The sequence below is a fragment of the Platalea leucorodia genome (genome assembly GCF_965183815.1).
Source record: "Platalea leucorodia genome assembly, chromosome: Z".
NCBI classification, from domain to species: domain Eukaryota; kingdom Metazoa; phylum Chordata; class Aves; order Pelecaniformes; family Threskiornithidae; genus Platalea; species Platalea leucorodia.
Window position 1 is genome coordinate 44440755 of NC_138858.1, and position 21881 is coordinate 44462635.

A 21881-nucleotide genomic window follows, 5' to 3' on the forward strand; every position below is an offset into this window, starting at 1 on the left:
ATTAGAATATTTAACTACGAAATTAACTTTCTGCATACATTTACACTAGTACTCAACATTCATAGACCCTTACTTTTAATAAGTTGGGGTTTGGGGGTTTTGTTTTGTTTTTTTAAAGGAAAGCATCCATGCAACTTTAATTCATAGTAAAGTGCAGATCTATAATATTCTGGTCAGTTTTAGAAGTCCCTTAGCCTTAATGTATACTCAATGCACACAGCCAATCTAACCTTCCTAAATTTTGAAGAGATGGTGCTTTTACAGGAGGAAAAGAAGGGAAGGCAGAAGAAAAGGGCAAAGAAAATTACAGAGAAAATGGAGAAAAACAACACGCAAAATAGAGAATTACATCTTAGTTATTGTAATCTGTAACAGTAATCACTAAGCTACCAGAACATTTTACTGTACCATGTCCTCAAGCTTACTAGCTCACTGGCTTGTATAAACTGCATGTGGAAATTAGTTCAACAATCGTGATATTCTGGAAGCTACTTTGACTGCAGTATTTACCTATATGGTGTGGTTTTCCAGAAGCACATCTCTGGATATCACATAGTTCCATGTGATGTACAAAAGCAACAGAAAATAACAATGCATTACATCTTTTGTTATGGTTGGTATCTTTTGGAGGGTTCAATATCTTTTGAAGATGAAGGAATATTTTCCCCTTTCAAGACATCATGTTGCACTTTTTTTAAGTATGGTCAGCCTCAACAAAAACTGCTGATTTCTTTCTTTTTTTACTTGTTTAAATAACTACTCATTTAACATACAAGGAGGAATGTCAGAAGAGATGGGGATGGAGAGATAAAAAATACAGATAAAAAGAAAGCAAGGAAACAATAACAAACAGAAACAAACGAGGAAATGGAAGAAGGAAATCAAGCCTTAAGTGTTCTCTAGGGATGGTTTGAGCATTCAAGCTAACCAAATCTGGACAAGCCCTCTGAAGGCAAGAGAAACACTCAGACTGCTTTCTCTGGGCTTTGGAATCTTAGATGCGACCGCAGCATTGTCTTTCAGTAACTGGAAATAGGCTGCAAATCAGAGGACACTGTTATGTCCTCCCTGCCCTGTAATGGCAAACTAGAAGGTAAACTGAACTCAATGTCCCAGGAAGGAAAACAGCCATCCAGAAATGCACTAAGGAGTCATGTTGCCTGGACAAAGCAAAAGATAACGTAAGTCATCATAAATAGTTCTGTCTCTTCTCAATAGCCTTCTTAAAACTATGCAAGGGAGAAAAATTTGCACTTTCAGAATATGGTTCCACTTTAAAAATGTGATAGAAGAGCCTCAGCAAAGAGTATCATAGTGAGGAAAGGACAGCAAACACTGCACTAAAAAATAGCCCACGTTCAGTTAATAGCAAAAGTTATAACAGGAAGTGTTTTCCTTGTGGCAGAAAGACAGTACGTGACAGAAGTATACACCAATTCACAGAATATGTAGGCAATTTGGCAAGGCAGTTTGCAGCCTACTTTGCAAACCTTTTGCTAGACTCAAGCTTCTGTAACAATATTCCTCCTCAGCAGTGCAGGAAGCAATACAAAACAAGGCTGCTGCAGCCTGCTAAAGAGAGATCCTTTCTCAGCAACACCTGCAAGAATGGCACAACCCCAACCTGCAATTCTAAATGTTAAAAAGAATATGATCCCCTCCATCCAATTCATCTCTGGAGATGAGATAGGAAGGTACCCTGCAGTTACAGAAGGAAACAGGATCCTCTTTTTCTGTTCCTCTTTTCCAGTTAGAAAAACAGCCACAAACAATGAACATTGAAAGGGGAAGGGGGGAACCCTCACAGCTATCCACTTTCCTCTCAGTTTTAAAATGGATCACAAGCCTCATGTTCCTCCAAAAATGCATTTGATGATTTAGTAAGGCCTTTGTCTTACAGATTTTACAGCACTGGAGAAATACACAGGAGAAGCTCATATTCGCTCATTCACTATACTCTTGTAGTGGAAGGCAAGACAGGCAGTGAATTTTATCAGCTCAAGAGATGAGATTGTCAAGCAGACAATTCCTCAATTCCTTGAAAGCAAAATTACTTTCTACCACTTACTCACACATTAAAGCGAAAACATTAACAACAAACCTTCCCAAAACAGAACTCAATTTGCAGAAGAACATTTCTTCAGCACAGAACTAGCCTGAATATAATCAGTTTTATAATAGCTATAAGCCTTTTCTTTCAGAGTGGTTCTTTATCTGTCAGATAAGGAGCAGCTGGTATAGTGAAATGCCCAAGGGTTTGTCAGAATTTCCTAACATCACAGGCTTTGCTTTCTCACCAAAAAAGATTCACAATTACAATAATTTCAAAGGACTTCAGTGTGGAGAATAGTACTGACTGCAAACTCCATTGCAATAGGGCTATTAATTTGCCAGTTTATGTGCTAACAGCACATAAGAGACGAAGGCAAAAGAACAAATAAAAACATTTAAATGATATCAAATGCTGAAACCAGTCATGATCTAGACCCTCATGAAGGAACTACACGCACAGTGTGGAAGTTTTCCAGGCAACTGATTGTATGTTTTTAGGGTTTATTTCAGTTGCATATAACTAAGACAAACTATTCAATGTACATGAAACAGTAAGGATCTCCTAGCTAAAAACCAAACCTCTAACACCCTGACCAAAACAGAGAGGGATATGGGAGCTGCACCCCTTGGCACAGATACCAATGCATAAGAGACTGAGTCTCACATGCATTCATTTTTAAGCAAAGCCCACTGAATCATTTGTCTTCTATGCAGATGAAGGGCTTATAAGGAATGATAAGCCTAAGAAAAACTACACATTCATATTACCATTTTCTTCATAGAAAGACAATCTGAAACAAGAAAAAAATATTTATGTAAGAGAAAATTTGTTTTCAAAAGCTCGTGAAAAACTTGATTGAAGATGTAGAAGTGTGAACCAAAGAGGGAGAAGGATGAAGATTCTCAGCTGCCACTTTTGGGAAGGTTTCCTGTTTGTTTTTAACAACTTGCTTTTCATCCAGCACAAATACTAGCTTCTGTAATGAGCTGTACTGGCAGTGTTGTTTTTTTGATTAAACATGGAGTACAGATGGCTACTGAAAGCCAAAAGCAGATGTTTAAATTATCTTCATAGCCCTGAGAATGCAACATTGCAGAAAAATTCCTGCATATCTCCTTGATGTTACATATTCTCTGAACTACACTACCCTACCAAAAGTTAGTGCTCATTTAAAAAAAACAAAAACATTACACTCAAACAGTCTTCATGTTCACTGATGCTGCAGGAGGATCTCTGGGGAACCCTAAGACATATGCTGTTGTTTCCGTGTACCTCTTCCCTTACCAAATGAACCAGCTGTTTATCCATACCATTTGCTAAAAATATTTATGACAGACAGAGCATTACTCAGTGTTTTTATTTTATGGATAAGAGATACCTAATCTATCATAAACCTCAAATTGTGGGGTCTTCCTCATTGCACTCAATTATTTATGGGACAACACAAGGCAAGTTACATGGGACAACACAGTTATAATAACGCTTTAAAGCATGTTATTAAGTCTTCATGAGGATCATAGGTAAAGAATATACAGCATTCAGACTAGTGCCTGAAGAATCACACAAAACTTCCTGTTTTCACTGTGCATGGATTTATGAACCTTGTATTTGATTAAACTCTTTTTCAGATTTGTACTGAGACACGAACACTGATGACAAGTTTGTTGAGATTTAAGAATCTTTGGAAAGCTTTACACAACCCATCTCTGCATCTGGGTTCTTGTTTCCCCTGGTTCATTCCATCTCCTTTCACATTTTATGACAGCTTTAGAGATTAAGAAAATTAACTTAACAAACTGCAGTGGCCTGACACAGGAGAACATCCTTTTTGCATTACTCTCTCAGATCATCTGAGATGCAAGGCAGCAAGAAAACCATGTACATTTCTAACTCTCCACATCAGAGCAACAAAATTGATTCTGTTCCACTGTTATCAAGAACAAAATGCATATAGCTGGACATTTCCCACAAAGCAGGTTACAGGATAGCTGTATACTTATTATAAAGAATAACCTTTAAAATTAATGAAAAAAGAGAGAGAGAAAGTGCATGGGAGAACTCTGTTCTTTACTTAAACGTTAGTGGTGATGTGACCAGTAGGATTTACACCAAAACATTCCTAGAGAGAAAATAAGTAAAAAATGTAAGACAGCCAAATGGAGAGACACTTCACTGTCAGCACCTGGGAGAGAATAAGTGTACACAAAAACATGCAGAAGAACAGAAAAAATGGTTTTAAAAGGTCTTTTAGAACACAAAGATGCAGCTAGCTTAGGCAACCTTCCAAAAAATTTTTCAACACAACTGTTGGAAGCATGGTGCTCACAGCCACTGATCACTAGTCACCAACTGGCTTCAACCAATACAAACAAGACTGGAAGTGGTTCAGGACATTTCTCAGAGACTAAAATTTCCCCTCACAGGCAAAATTAGTGGTAAAAATGGCTAAGGCACAGACCCAGACTTTACACATCATATTGTGACACAAACTTTTCAGTAAAGATGGACAATGCAAAGGCAGATCCTGAGACAAAAAAGATTCTTCTTGTGTTGCACCAGTACACATTTAAATATGGTTTTGTATGTGATAAGACAGAATATAAAATATTTTGGAAGATTCCTTCTGTCATGTCCCAGTATTACTAAATATGAACTTACAGCTGTCTTTGCTAAAGCTAAAGATATTAAAATGGTAGTGCATCACACAAGATCCTATGCAAACTTCAGAGCTTCAAACATACAACATTCTATCCCAGCAACAGAAACATATAGCTGCCAAATTGTGATTTCTGTATAACCTGACTACATAGAGGGATTATACCTGAATGATTCATGTACTGCTGAGGCTCATGAAATCCCGTACCTACTGAAATTTGTATTAGAACACTACTCCCAGTCATTCATTTCCTGCTCTGAATATTTGTCAATACTGAGCTGCATGAATAAATACACTTAAAAACTTGTTACTGTGCTGGGGGAAAATGAAGTTCCCCACAAACGGTAGCTGAGATCAAGCACACAGCATTTTTCAAATTTTGCTGCATGTGTGCAAGTGCTCCGTATTATGTTTTCTGAATTGCTTAATGACAAAGAAAGAAAAGGGTACCTCCATCTAATACAGTCACTGTGAATAGCTTTCTGCCACCATTTCTCCCAGAAGTCATATACATTATGTATGTTCTATTAACCAGTCACTGCATTGCTTCAGTTTTTACACTTTCCACGTGCTACTAATTTCAGTCCTCATTTGTGTCACCTGAGACTGTGATGCTTTTCAAATGAATATTGGTAATTTCTTCTTCTGAGTCTAAACCATTTCATAATAAACTGAATCTTTTTAGGTAAAATATGAATTAACCTTGGGTGCCTTTAGAAATTGTTTAGTGTCCTACATTAATATAGCACATTTTTAGAAAAATAAATCAGATTTCATATCAATCCTGACATGAAATGCTTACAAAAACGTCCTTTAAACCCGCGGAAGCAAAAGATGCATCTTATGCATAATCTACATGGATTCTACACATGCATATAAAATATATATATATCCTTGTCTTGTTTTCTTAGAGGGTTATTGTAGCAACCAAAGTCCTTCATCTGTTACAAAAGATAAAGTTAAGTTACACTAGTATTAAACTGAAGTCCCTCATGAAAAGCCAATCACATTAGTTAATTCTACTTCTGTGTCCTAAATCTACGGCTGATAACAAAACACCTTTGTTAGCATTTCATTCTCTTTTTCTCTTGTTTTTGAGACTTTTTCACCGTGATAAATAACCTCATACTAGCTGCATTTTAGTTTGCTTTTTTTCTATGCATTCATTTTTCAGTCTTCAGAGTTTTGATTAGGATTCTACCCCAAAAGCCACACAAGTCCTCTGATGAGACCACCACATCACTACATCTATGAAATTTATGGAGTACCATTAATCACATCTAGGCAACACATTTATGCAGATAGAGTTGTTTTGAATAAATCAAAACACTCTCAGTGCATCTGTTGGCAGAGTTCCTGAATATGTTGCTATGCAAAGTACAAGAAGATGCATGAGCCCTTATGCTTTGTTGGGTGAAAGCAGTGATACAAATGCCGATTACAGGACACTTTGAGTAAACTCTATTTCTGATAACACGCTGGAAGGAAGAAAGAGATAAAGATAATTTGTAATTATTACAGTGCCTCTTTTCTTCCTTCACTAGCACTGCAGAGGAGCACAACTTAGTTTTAGCTTGACATTCTTGAACTTATTTTTTACCAAATAACACTCCAGCTACCTAAACATTAGATACAAACAGTTCACCCTGAATATGCTGGGTATATGTGTGCATGCTTATATACACATGTATGCCCATGTTGCAATATATACTATTGCTGCATTCATGGAAGAATTTCTTGAAGTACTACATGTAGTCCAGACAACACCCAGGATTAACTGTTTTTACCTATTAGACAATCTCTTAAGCCTTGTCACATTTTAAAAGAAATACATTACCTCTCACACAAAAGACACCTTGTACTTATGCTTAAAACAGAAAACAACTGCACACAAAGCATGTGAGTAAAATTCTCCTTCATTTCACAAACTAAGTAGACAGATAGACAACAGCTTTGATTAAACAAGACACAACTCCCAATGTCCTAAATCAAGTCTCCAGAACTGCCAAATAAACACTTTCTTCAGCTGATGGATATAAACTTCTGAGTACCAAAGTAGTTCTGTTTCCTGAAGAACTCTTCACAGTTGGCCCATTTAATGGAAATAATGAGCCAGACTGTAACATTTCAAAACGATAATTAAAATAACACATTCCTATTTTGAGGAGTCTTTTTTAAATAACGATTGTAATTTTCCATTTGCGTGTGGCAGAAGCTCACCACTTAACCCATAGCACCTGAGTTTGCTGGACTGTGACAATGACCTCAAACCAATGCTCTGCAGGGGGCAGCAGAAAGAAAGCAAACCAGAAAGACCCAGAAGCAGATTGCCACACTCCATATTTTATTGCCATCTCACAGTGGCTGATTGCATCTGACTGAAAACGAGAGCCAGAACATGCAGGTCTTCCCACCAGATCTGCCACCCCACACACATCAGCTGGCCTCTGTCTCTAGCCTTGAGCAGTAATCGAAAGCTCTTGATGTGCAGAGCACTGTGAGACAGTGAAATGAGAGTAGCGTCGAGTTTTCAGGAGTCCAGATAGATAGCAAATGAAGGGTCTATTTGCACCAGGAAACAATGAAGCATATTCTGAATTACTGCATGGAAGCACAGGAAAACCTTTGGGAATTTCAAAAGCAGTTTGAAAACATGAGCTCTTAGCACTTACATTTCATTTGCTTGAAGATGGACTTGTTGGGCTCAAGCCAGTGCTGGAAAGGCAAAGCAGAGAGCAGAGTTTAATACAGATCACAGTGGACAACAACATCCTTGTAGATGTATATGGTACCAAAAATAGGAAGTAGGATTTTTGTTTCACTGAGACATACGTAAACTGCAAAAAGCACCTCCATACTGTTACAATATTGGAACTGCACCATATAAGCATGCTTGATGTTACCATTGGTTAGAAGATTTAGTAGAGACAAATTTAAAGGAGACAGGCTCTGGTGATTAGTTTGCAGCAGACCTTTCAGTCTTACACTTTCAGCCATATTTTTCTAGAAGAATGATCATATTGGACAGTAGGACAGACTATTAAGAAACGTTAATATCATCTGTTCCTTAATGCTGTCTTCTACAGTTCTTATAACTAAAGCATGCGTAAATACTGTATTCTCAGTCGGCACCCTCAGAATACAAGCTATTGTTCTTTTCTATCAAGAACTAAAAATCTGAAGGGAAAAAGAGTGTACTTTTCCATGAAATGTTTATGCTGCGGACAGACAGAGGTATGGATGCCTACCAGTTGGTGTATAACTTTCCGGGGAAAGACTGCAGCGGCACGAAAACTTTCATTTTTTTATTCTCTTGGAAAATAAGCTCAGATGCTTCTGTGACGAAAAGCTAAGCTCACATTTTAGTTAAGAGCCTTAGTGCATCCCCTGCTAACACTAGCTGAACTGTTCAGGAGGATGTTTTGATTGACAAAAGAACATGCTGATATTCAAGTGCCTCTTCTGACCACAGCCAACAGCATTTGTACTAGGAATTTTCCTGTAAGCAAAAAATCTCCACACTAAAATGAGATTTGTGCTGCAGAAGCAGCTGGTCAAAAAGCATAGTATTCAGCTTTAATAAGCATAATCAACACTGGAAGGCCTTGCACTAAGGGGTTTCATTTTTAACCCTTTTCAGTCTAGCTCTAAAACCTACTGCAAAAAGAAAACCTAGCATTTTTTATACCGTATGTAATACTTAAAATATCCTACATCAGCTACTATTTTTCCGGATAACTCACAGTAATTCTACTACAGAGAAAGGCCAGGGGAAGATATTCTGCAGGAATTGTTAATAGGTGAGAGAAAATTATTATTTTAAAAATCATGACATCTTAAGAATTCAGTCAAAATCAGGGGTAACTGTAAATTAGTTTTCTGGAACAGAACTCTTGACAAGACTAATACCTTGGAAAAAACATTTGCAAATATCTGCAGCTTATATGCTATGGCTCCTGCATATAGTTTATAGCAATATTGGAGATAAGCACTACTACGTATTTCTGTTTGAAGCTCACTTACCACTGAGAGACTGATATGGAACCCTGGTACCCAAAAAACAAACAAACAAAAAAAAACAAAACCCCCAATCTTCAATCAAGAACAACAACAACAAAAAAAAACAATGACACACCATTTCTTCACCTTTTCCCTCTCCTCAGTATCTCTCTTTTTGGGGCAAAAGAAGAAAGAAACAGAATTGAGAAAGCAATGACTGTTTCACCAACTTACCAGAAATATCTAGCTCATTTCATTCTTTTTTAGGTCACACAGGTACATTATTTATACATTTTGCTCTGAATAATGGGGGGTGAGAGTTGTTCATAAAAAGGTAAGGCAATTTCAGAAATTTGATAGAGTCTGCAGTCCTTTAAAGATACATAATCCAGAATGAATTCATAGATAGGAAACCAGTCAAGACACACAGATATGCAAGTTTACTTTCCTTAGCCTCTTCACCCCACCTCCACCAGGATCTAGGCAGTCCTAGCTGAAGATTCAGACAGAAAAGAGGAACTTGGACAGTGAGCCGTGCTGTACTGTTCCCAGGGAACTGAGAGTTAAGAGGTATCTCACTATGTTCATCTAGCAGGAGCACAAAACAATTTGTTTGATATTTCTTTTTGAAAGGCCAGGCTAAAATATTAGCACAGACCGGGTCAGCATTTACAGCTGTTTGAAAAAGTCAATTACCTATTCTAACAAAAAGTCAGAGGTAAAAAAAGGCAATTTACAAATATGAAACCCTCATAATTCACCATATGAATAATGAAAAAGGGGAAACATGGATGAAATTCCTCATGCAGTGCACCAAAACGCCAGAACGCAGATTTAGCTAACATGTCCAAAAGCAAACATGTTTCACTAAGACCTGACTTTAATGGGTTAAAAATGGATTGAAAAGACACTGAGCAATTAAGCAGTCTAGACTTTCACTTGGAGGTCAACGAACTGATAGGCAGTTTTTAGAAGCTCAGATTTCTGGGGTGACCTTCCGTTGGTGGAAGATTGCAAATGTGTAGGCAATTCAGCTGAATCTTCCAGAAAACTGAGAAGTTATTTTATAATTTGTGGAGATTTTCAAAGACATAGCAATTAGCTTAATGCTCTCTGAGTGTCAGGGGAAGATAAACACCTAGTCATTGCTAGTACTTCTGAAAACAGCCACCCCTATATTTGTTTGCATATTTCAATTTGAGTTTTAGGAAAGATTTTCCCCTGAGTACTTATCTTCCAGCCTTACAGCATTGACTATTAATAATTAATAACTGTGCCTCATCTCTACTACAGAGTATTCATGCTATATTTATTCCAAGATTAATTAGCTGTTATAGCTAGGACCAGATTAAGGTTCCTATAAATTAATCGAAGGGTTTCTGCAGGAATTTTCACTTGAAAAGCATCTGGCTTTTCAAAATGCTTTTTCTATGTATCAATCTTTTTTTTAACAATTTTGCTGAAAAAGAAAAAAAATCCTCACATGAAAGGAAAATATAACATTTCAAGTTAGCTTGTCAGGCCAAATTTTAAAAGCATTTTAAATCATCAACTGCAAAAAATTTTCATTACTACTGTATGCCACACTGCCTTGCAGGAACAGACCATAGGTGTTTCCAATTCTTTCTTGTAAGGCTAACACCTCATAAGACAAACAAAACAGACAAACAAAACAAGTCAGATGTAAACTTGGAACCAGAGACAAGAATCTTTAATTTCTCTCCTTGCAGTAAAATGTGCAAACTAGGGGGAGGAAAAAAACCCAACAATTTTACACACTTTCATTTTTGCCTCAGCTACTTCACACTGTTGTCCATAAAGGCTGCTTTAACTGGATGATGGCCTACACCCTCAAATGAGCTTGGCTTTATATTTGATAGTACTGAGGGATCATCAGAAATCATTCCTGCAGAGGCTGAGCCTCCCATTTCTTTGACGGCACGTTAGCAACATGGTTGTTGCCCAATGGAGAAGAAAAGACTTTGATCCTAATCCAGTTAACACCTACTACCAATGATCCTGTGGGGAGATTCATGTTCAGCACTGCTAATTTCTAATCTCTTCTGTTGAAAAAGGTTTGGGTAGCAGCTAGGTATCTGGATGGTCAGGCAGACGTCCTCACAGAAGCAGAAGGCAGAGAGAAAGATACTTAAAGGGTCAGTCATGGGATAGCTACCGAGTCTTGGTGCTTCAAGTGCCAGTGGTGAGTAAGCAAACTATTATGGATATCACTTTTGGTCCTGGGATGCTAAAATATGCTGAGAATTGCCTTCTGACTAAGGTTTCATTGCAACTGCATGCTGTGTTTCAGACTAGGGCAATTTTTACTTTTTAAATACAGCCCTCACCTCTGATCAGCCTTTAAGTGGCACTGAGTAGTCATTAGCAAGGCCAGGTGTGTTCTTGCTTACCCACAAATGCTGAGCAGCTGATACACTACCAGCTTCCACAGCAAAAGCTCAAGATGAGCAAGGACACCATGCAAGGGTAAAAGCACCATTCTAGAAAGTAAATTTAACTCCACAAACACTGATGTGCTTTTAGTAAAGACATTTCAGCCAACAACCTGTTACGAACAAAGTCATTCACTGAGAAGCTCAGACAGGACTGAGCTTGGTCTCACTATAGCACAGGGTTAAGGGTTTTATAATAAGAAGCGGGGAGGAAGGAGGACACAATGGCCCATATGTATTATTACAGCCCTTGTCAGGGGTCAGGTGTCATTAAAATCCCCACACTGTTCTTCCTCTACATTGCAGCAGCCACTCTACAGTGCAAAGATGTGTGCTCCAGTCTCCTCTTCCTATGAATTCCTGTCTAAGACTGGCATAAATCAAAGCCCACCTCCTAAAAAACTGACAAACCCAAAGCAGGTGCCTGGGACCTGGCCAACCAGAAGTCCAATGAATTCAGTGAAAAGTCTCTCCCCTCCTCCAACACAAGAGGCTTTTGATTTAGTCCCAATCTTTGCAAGAGGAGCAGTAATGAAAGGGCAATCAAAAGTGGCCAAATGCTGTGAATATTTAAGTCCCCCTCAGCAAGCAATACTCAGTCAAGTGCTCAGATATGCATACAGTAAAAGAGAATCAGAGGAACCTGCAGATGTCACAAGAATATTCTAGCCAGGCAAGGACTTGATTTGAAGACTTTGTTTAATGGACAGAGAGAGCAGGAGAATGGAGACATGCACTGAAACAGTGCTAGAAAAGTAATAAAATTAATTTTATTTAAACCTCAACCCTATATTAATCTTGGAAATTAATACCTAACCTTTTCCTTGAATGAAAAGCAAAATCAAAATAAATTTGCTTTAGCCTCAAGGCAGTGACTTGCACCAGATCACCACCTGCCAAAAGTCAGACTAAAAAAGAAAATAGTAACAGTACCCAAATCTAATGGAAACTTAGACAGGGGAATTAATTGAGCTCCCACTCTATACCAGCACAAGGGATGCCAAATGACCCAGGGTACCCTGCATGTCTCCTTCTTCATGCCCTGAGGCTGACACCATTTTTTCATGCCTTCAAGAACCTCTATACCAAGAATATCAATATTGTTCTATTGTAGCAAAGGAGCTGTTCCTCTGTACTCTTCTGAAAATCAGGGCATCGGCCCTGGTTAGTGGTATGCTAAGCAGGAAGAAACAACGCACATCACTATCACAAAAATCAATCTGGTCCAGAAACAGTACCATACACTGGAACAGAATCACCGTTTGTATGATTCTGAGCTGGAATTTAATAAACAAATTTCCAAATTCTCACTCTGATATTCCTATTAAATTAAAATATTCAGAGAAACTCCAATGCCATAAGTTGGAGTAGCTCAGCTGATCCATAACCTCTACATTAGTTGAACATCTGGCCATAACATCTGCATATATTGATGTATGCATGAGCCACCATGCACTCACAGCCAAAAAGTTCACAATTGGTGGAAAAAAAAAAAATTATTTACATTAAAATAGCCTACGTAATGATTTAATTTACAAGCTTACTAATCTTCACACAAGATATTTCAGTTAGTAGCATTACTGCTGAATTAAGTGTATCTGTATATTCACACGACTATTCATTTGTGTCAAGATTTTGTTTAGTACATAAATGCACCTCTACTGGTAAAAGCAAGTATCCATTTAACTCAGCACTTTGTCCCTGAAAATGGCCTGAAGCAAACACTTAGAAAAAGAACAATAGTAGTAGTTGCCATTGTGTTCACTGGGCTTTTTCCACCAGCCTCCATTACAATTTGTTTGTAAGTCTTTGTAGACTTCATTCAATTTGTCTGAACACTCTTTTTTAACACTTTTTTTTTTTATATTTTTGGCAGCTATAACAATTAATGTTATGACTAGGTATGGTATTTTTAAAACTATTTCTCAATAGAAATTGCTTTACAATTTTCTTAAGGGCATTTTACTTCTGTTGTAAGACTTACAGGGCAATCTTTCCCTGATCACCATCTCCAAGCCATTTTGCATCATATTGTTCTGCCTCATTCTCTTGCTCATTCTCTTGCTCTCTCTCTCACCCCTCCTCTCTTGCTCACCTCTTCTCCTAGCTGAATTATTCTAGTCTAACCCATGTCTCTTTATATGAAATCCATTCCTACTTATTATAATTCTCATGGCCTTCCTTGTTCCTTTCCTAGTTCTGCTATATTTTTTTGAAACAGCATGACCTAAACTGCACACACCAAGCAGGGTCACAGCAAGACTTTGTGCAAGAGCACATAATTTTTGTGATAACTCTGTCCAGGAGGAGAGATTCATACGCACAGAGAAGCATTAAAATTTTAATTAACCTATGGCTCAGTCACTCTGGTGTTCAGCCTACAATACTTCTGCTTTCCTGCTTCAAAGAGACTGGAGAGGCCCCAGATAGCTCCCTTTACATAGCCATATGGAGCCTTACAAGTCATTACACAAAGAAAGACATAGCTTTGTTAAACTGAGGTTGCAAATTATCTGTTGTCCCTTCCTGCCAACCTTCACTGCCCTCATGTGGGACTAAGTGCACATTTTTTAGAGCATGGATTAAATAGCTGTTGTTGCTAAAGCAGAGATCAGCTGCACCCAAGACTTGCTGACCCTTTCAAAAGGTCTCTGATGAGGCACTGCTGTACATTTTGTGTACATGTCCCATTATAAACAGAACTGCTACTTCATGATAAAGAAATTCATTACTCTCAGACAACAGGCTCCAGTCTCCTTCTCTAGTAAATGCTGGGACAATGGTCCCAGTTCCCTAAGGAACAACTTAGGTTACAGGATTAAACAAATACTGTGTCCAGGTCCATTGGAAGTGACGTGCTCTAAAATACAAATGGGACTCCCCAGCAGCCTTACTAGTGAAATAAACATGTAATCTGACAAAAAACTACCTGTGTGTAGCGGTGCCTACCAGTTTTCAGTGCATCTAAGCTTGAAAGCAAAATGAGAATTCTATTTGTGACAGTTCTCAAGGGGGAGACTGGCAGGAGTATCAGTAAATTCATAGTGCTCAATGTCATCTTTCTAACAATGCACAGAGCCAGGCCCTGTGCTCTGGGAAAGCCAGAAAATCCCAGTGTACTCGCAGCCACCATCCAAGATTAGCTGCATAGTGGGAGTGTGTTCATACAGCAGTTTCACTAATTGGAAAGCTTTGTTTTCATACTGACAGGCATACATGCACAGAGCTAAAACCAATGCATTGCTGTGCTGCTCCCATTTAACCGTGCAGCACATCCAAATGACAAAGCACCTTAATGCTTCAGGATGATTACGATCTCAAACATTTCTACAGTGACTGGTGAGACTTCACAGTTGCTTCAGGGTCCTACAAAGCCTTTTCATAACACCTAATACTTCCAACCTTTCCCATGCGTAGCTCCAAGGTATTTCTGCCTAACTACCACCTCATACTTTCACATTCAAAAACATACTCACAAGCACATGCTCAAATCCACCCACTGGGGGAAAAAAAAATTAAACTTAAGTATTTCCAACTTTAAATCGCTGCTCAGATGCCCTCCTGAAGGGACTTAATAAATTTCACCACACTACCATCTTCCTTCAGCCCAATCCTCCATTGCCCTCAATACCAGTGGCCTCTCTCAACAAGGGATCCTCTCTAGTGAGAGATGCTCAACAGTAGCTGCATTATTTCACCCTATTCCCATCTCCTACCAGCTCAAAAAACACAAAAAAAGTGCTCTGTCATCCCAGAGTATCTGGCACAGAATAAGCCAGACTGCATTTCCTCAAGGGTGAGAGTATGATAACTGGCCTCAGTACAACAGCTAGTACATGAAAATGTATCAATAGGTAGTTCCTTGAGTAGCAGAATCAGTAACACCTCCTCCACATATGTCTCCTATTTGAAGCTACTTATTCCTAAAAAATACAAGCTCCAAATTATGGTTTCTGGGTTCTTACAGTGTCTCTCAGCTCTCTATAGATTCCCTATGGAGTGGGTTTGCCCTACAGCATTTACCTCACTGAGAAGAATAACAGGGTTTTACTCCCCTGATGTGGCAGCTTATTTTCATGAAACCTTAAAGGAACTTGATGTTTGAGACACAGATCCCCAGCCAATTTGACCAAAACTGGCTTCAAAAGTTACTACAGTTGAGAGTCAGAGAGAAAGGCAATGTGAACCCATATACCTAGTTTTCTCAGAAATCCACTCAAAAAATTCTATAGTTAATATATAAACACTAGGAACTCATTCGTTCCCAGCATAGTACCATTAGACATAAAATGGCATACTGCAATTTACTGCATACTTTTAGTACAATCCTGGCTTTTCTGAAGCTACCCTCAGGCACAGTTTCCTCAAAGGAACATCCAAATGTGATGCTAGAAGATAAAACAGCAGGTATGGTGTAGAACCTAGTATTTAACTGGTAGTTCCATTTGAGGTCATTGGCATTGTTATTCTCCTGTTTATCCAAAGATATTAAAAAAGCTACCATGCTGCCTTCTGTTAAGAGTGTCTTCCAGAGTTTCTTTTTTGGTCTGGAATACAAAATGGAAAACTATAGAAAATTTTACAAAGTTTAAGTATGCCTAAAATATCCACATACTTATTTATGCAGAAGGAAAGCATTATTATAAAAGGGAGGCTGGGGCAAGGAAGGAGTATATATTACAACTTACTTGAAAAATAACCTATAAAAACAACAGCTGTTTCCCACCACACTTTTCCCACGTTTCAAAATTTTGTTCCAACCTAAGACAATTAGCTCAGTTATCTACATTTTTCACATAGTCAGAAGTTCTGAATGTTCTAAACACAAATATTGAAACATTTCATTTGAAACATCTGAAATATTGAAACATCTCATTTTTTAAATTCTCAAAATCAGTCAAGTGTTTCAACACTCCCAAGTCAAAATGTTACATTTTGGTGGCATACTCTGAAGGAAGACATTTAGGATGAATTAAAGCTGGTATTTTTGCCTGCTTGAGCTCTCTCAATAGATTACAAAACAAAAGGACTGCAAATAAGCTCTTGGAGCAACTCTGTAACCTTCACACAAAAAAATTACATACAAATAAAAGGGAGGCAAGCATCACTGGCAGACTAAATGCCAGCAGGGGTAATTCTGCGTAATATTTTTATATATATATATATATGTATGTATGTATGTGTGTGTACACTATATAATAATACACTATGATGTCATATAGCTTAACTATTCAAAGAGCTAGTCAAGAATAATTCACTAAAAGACAGAATTAAATGCATGATTTTGGCAGTTTCATTTGGAACCACAGATATAGCCCTTTCTGTGCAAAGACAGAGACTATACAGTGGAATATAAACTACAACAGAGGCATTCAACACTTGCAAGAAAATGGGCAAAGCAACATGAATTGTATGCTACCTGCATCAGAATCAATAATAACTCTCCTAAAAAAAAATGTTATGCTTTCTTGTTTCAGCTTTTATTACATATTCTTTGACAGAGACTTTGGAAGATGGTGCCTAGTCACTATCTCTGTCAATGTTTAATATAAACCACTTGCATAAAATTATAGAGATCTCTCTTAAAATTCTTTACAAATCTAGTCAAAAATTTTGTTCTGTTACCTCCATTATAGCTGTTCCAGATGCTGCAGCTCTCATCATTGGCTTAATTAAGAAAGCACCTCTCTTGCTTAAACTTTCTTTTTCTTTCTACTTTATGCTCTGATGCATGTCTAACCATATCCTCTTATCCTTTGCTTTGCTGCACTAAATGGGTTATGCCCTTCTTAACATTGTCTCAAAAACTAGCTCTCTGTTTTCTTTATCTTTCTAATACTCCTTCTCCTGATTCAGTTAAACTGATCTTTCTTAAATGCAGACATCTAGATCAGAATAGCTGAGGGCTCATTAGGGTGTACTGACATTAATACTTTCCTGAAAATACAATCCTAAGAAGGGGCAAACAAAGTGTTGTCTTTTGTCATAGCCACATCATGCCGGTGGCTTATTGCCAAAAACAGACCAGGCAATATTCATTTTATTCATTGTGCCGCACCACTTTATTTGCCTATGGGGCACTGAAGTACATTGTCACACACATTGTTGAACTGGTTTAGGATGAACTATCACTTCCCTTCAAAGCAGTTGTTCTCAGCCAAATCACCAGATTTAACTTTAGAAAGAACTCTCGGTGAATGCTACCTACAGATCTTTACTGAGCTACTGTTTCTGTTTTGTAATAGATCTAACCAACCCACGTTAATACAGGAAAAGTCTCTTCCTTTTTCCTTGGTGGGACCTGCAAGAATTCCACAGAGCTTCAGAAATCTCTTCTACAGAGCTCTAAGTACTTTTTCCTGTAAGGTGGCTACGGTGATGTGACATTTCTCCTGTGACCCCACTACATCTTATACTTGCTACAGCTTATCTCTATAACCACATACCTAAACAAGTACTCCTCTGTAATCTCAGAGGTTTTTGTTAACACGAATTTCAGGCAGCTAAGCTCACAACTGTTAAAATAAATACAAAACTGTGGGAAGAGCCATCACCTACTTCATCATTTCAAAATTATGATTTCCTCTAGTTTCCTACTGAGCCATTTCCTCGTGAAGTTTATCTAGCTACAATGCCTGGGCACCAGCATAATAATTCATGAAGTCCCATGCTTATTATACTACTAGGAGACTGTTGGTTAGTATGTTTCTTTAGGATCAGAAAAAGTTCAGAACAGTCTTCTGCTGATGGGAGAAGAATTGTTATTATAGTTTCACAGTCTTCCTCCTCCTGACTGGGAGGTATTCATGCATCTGTATCTGATACAGAGGTAAGACTCAGGTAAGTGAACCTCAACAAGATCACAGATTCAAAAGAGCCAGATGACATAAAACCAGTATCCCTTTATTATAACATTTGTCTGCAGTTTAGTCCTTAGGATAGAGTTTGTTGCAGAGGAAATACCCACTCTGAGGGAAAGCATTTTATGTATAAATATGTAGAAGTGCAATCTTTAAAAAAAATCAAAAGAAAAAAAACAACAGAACAGGACAAAGGGACAATAGAAGATACTGCATGTAAAAATAGCTTATTTTGATGAATTGTAGTAAACCTAACAGAAAAATGTATGTTGCTTTCAACTCACCATCCAGAGCATTTAAGTCTGTATAGACAAATGTACCTTATAATGCATGTCCTAATTCATGAGAGAGTTTAAAATCAAGAATTAGTATCCAATTAGAGAAGTTATCCATATGCTTAAAAACGTGAGAGTAATTATAAATCAGCATTTAAAAATGCACGTATGGAAAATGTAAGCTTAAGAAGTTTGCTTAACAAAATCCAACTGAAGAGTGGGCCAGTTGATACAAGCCACCCTCCTACACAGGATGGCCACAGTATTCTTAGTGGTTGGATATAAAGGGAAATGAAGACCTAAGATTTTTCAGGTAAGAACACAAATGTTTTCTCAGATTGTTTTTTACTACTAACCAAGAGAAAACTTAAGCTTCAGTATAAACTGTAATCTTCCATAAACTTAACACAGAATTACCTATACTACAAGATGTAAAAGAACAACTGTATAGCCAACAAGAATAAGATACCACAGCGAATCTGTCAATATAGTTAACAGCTCTTTGAAACATCGGAACCACAGAAGGTATGATATAACAGGTACCCCAATGGGAGTGGGTTTTTAGAGTTTTTTCTGAAGCATCACTTTTTTAAAGTTTTCTGGGAAAAAAAAATTGAAGTTTTTACTGAAAAAACCTCTTGATTGCTGTTAAGTAAAATAACTTTTCTGTAGCAATTTTTGAGTGACTGTCAGAGAAAGGCCCAACGAAAGTAAGTATTCACTAAGTCCTACCTAATTATAGTCTAATCCAGCACTCCACCTACTTCTCCTATCAATTCCAAACAGGTGAACACCTCTATAATTTTAATGATTGTGAAGAATTAAGTACACTGGTCTGAATAACTGCTAATTATTCTGTTAATTATTTTAATTTTAAAAGGAGGATGCAATGGAAATGACCTGCTGCAGCTTCACAAAGTTATTGCAATTCTGTAAGGTTGAGCAGACAGTGATTCCCTAATTCCAGTGATTTTTGACAAAACTACTTAGGGTGTAGCAAGAGATACCCAGCAAAATGTTTTTCTCCTCCTGAATCACAGCAGTTTCAAACTGGTGGTCATTTCCAGAGATTAAATGCCCGTATATGCCCCCATGATATTTAAAGTCATATCTAAGTCGCAATCCTGAGATCAGCAGGACCACACGGTGAAGAAGCAGTTCTTAATTTCACTGTCTGAGGACTTCTGCTTCCTGTGTTGACCATCCCTTCCTTCTCTCAAACAGTAACAATCATCTGCAACCAAACAGGGAGTAGAAGTAGTAAATCACCTACAGAATGCAACCTGCAGGACCACCTTCCACCTAAGAGAGATGACTCATGACTGTCCACACAAATGCCTAGAGCACAGGCCTGTAAATTTTATTGCACAAATGTAAAGATGTTCATAGGGAGAACTAACCTGAAGAACCCCCCACAACCTGAGAAATCATACCTATTTTGTGTATTACAGATATCTAAGTCCATGCACCCTGTGAAAAGTGGAATAGCATGACTGCTTTTAGCTGTTACAACTCAATAGGACTCCTGCCTACACCTCCCAAGAAGCATACTCTACAGAAAAATAGAAATCCCAAATTCCAGTGCACTGCCAGAGCCTAGAGCTACCCTGTGCTACCTCTGAGTCATGCCTATAGACTTTTTCTATATTCAATGCCCAGGAGAACTACAGAAATCAGAATATAACAATTTACCTGAAACTAAATATATGAACTGAGGGGAAAATTAATTTAATAATGCCACTTTAGGGACCTCTATGGATTATGGCCAGAGTATAAACCCTCAGAGATACATAACTTTGCATTAGAACTTGCCTGCTTGTTGAAGAAAAAAATCAATTTAGCATTACTTGAAAGCAAATCTAGTCAGAGTTCATATACATACCCTCTGCTTCTCAGGGTCAACGTATCGAATGCCAAAATAGTCTTTTTCCAGCAAGCTGTAGTAGTTGCAGATGTGATCTATGAGAAACTGACCTTTAGTTTCCCTCTGTAAAAAGAGAAAGAATTGATACATTATTCTGAGTATTCTGAACTTGCTGTCTATAAATATTAAAAAAAAAAATCTAATCAAAGTGTCAAGGAAAACGGCACAGGAAATTTGTCGTTATTCAGATGAGGACAAGGGTTTGAGCATTCATCTTGTCTAAAAGATGCAGGAGATTACTGATCAATATACTCCCTGCACATTCACAAATTGATTCATTAAGAAAGTATCATTACTACTTCGGCCTCAGGAGAACTCATGCTACCCTAATAGCTGCACACTTTTAACATTTCATGTATTACTAGTAACCATATTTCCACTTGATGCTATAATGGCATAACAGATACCCATTTACATATGGAATTTCAAAACTGTGTGGTTTTTTTGTATCCCCAAGTTTGCAAGCAGTTTTGGCAGTGAGTACCTTACTGGATCTTTATGCAATGCCCACAGCAAGAGAGACCTGATCCTTAATTCCCAGACAGCACTACAGTACAAGGAAGAAATGCTCCAATGACTGAAAGAGATGTTTTCATCTTTGCATTGTCACTGGGTAACTATAGCCTTGACAAAACTTACTGTACATATGATGTTTAGTTAACAATCTCATTCTTTATTTCTTCTTTCTTCAATTCCAATACTGTGCTTCATTTCTCCTTAATCTACTGCCTGATACAGAGAACCTACATGAATTTTCATGTTTCTTCTGATCCAGCTAATGTGATTTTTTTTTTCTAATTGTGATGCATGTAAGTATTAACACCAGGCTAAAGCTGTTCTCCTAAAACAGTCCACTCTGAGCAGACAAAGATGCCTCACTACGTTGCAGTGTCAAGTCTCCACATTTCTTTCCCTCTATCTGTCTACCCTGGTCCTGCGCTGACACGCCTCTGCTGTGGACCAGGTAGTGAGTCTGCAAGACTCCACCTTTTGCTGACATGAAACAACTTGAACTTAGCTCTTTAATGTCTACAAAACAGAAATTACAGAGGATATACAATCACATTGTATAAAAAATTACTTAATTGTTCCTCCAAATGACTTTCTGAAAACTTTAATGCTATGCCTTATTCAACCTGTCTTTAAGAAGCTCACAGTCAATTTAAACCATAAACAGCACAGCTAGGCAAAAATGAACAGATACCTCCTCTATTTCTCAAGGTACTTTACAAAATTTGACATTGTTATCATCTGCATTTCACATAGGAGCAGCTGAGACAAAAATAGTACCGTGACCTGTTCAAGGTCATACTCTAAAGGGCAGAGGAAGGAATGGCCTCAGGACCACTACTGTCCAGTGAGACCTACTGCTTCCCACAGAAAAAATGAGACATGCTTCAGGACTGGAATGCTAGAAAAGAACACAATCCATGAACTACTGCTCTGTTTTTTTATCTTGGCAATTAATAAGGAATTCTGACATGGATGCAGTTGCTTGTCCTTTTGCTCCCATCAATGAACAAATAGACTAACTAAATAAAAAGCACCCTCCATTAAAGCACCGACAGAGAGCTGCACGGCCCTTCCAGTGCGCCGGGGCTCCTGTGGCCATGCCCCTCCCTGCCACATGGACCTTTTCTCCTCCCGAATTCACTTCCAGC

The 21881-nt window shown here is 38.0% G+C and overlaps 1 protein-coding gene across 1 annotated transcript in view; it reads right to left on the reverse strand.

Moving 5' to 3' along the window:
• The window catches only part of FRMD3 (FERM domain containing 3), a gene marked incomplete at both ends in the record, with an annotated part of 146547 nt that overhangs the window by 58326 nt on the left and 66340 nt on the right, over positions 1 to 21881 (reverse strand). The window contains 2 exons of the mRNA XM_082335597.1: positions 7382 to 7424; positions 20179 to 20283. Coding sequence (XP_082191723.1) covers positions 7382 to 7424; positions 20179 to 20283 — 148 coding nt within the window. The remainder of the gene's footprint in view (positions 1 to 7381; positions 7425 to 20178; positions 20284 to 21881) is intronic.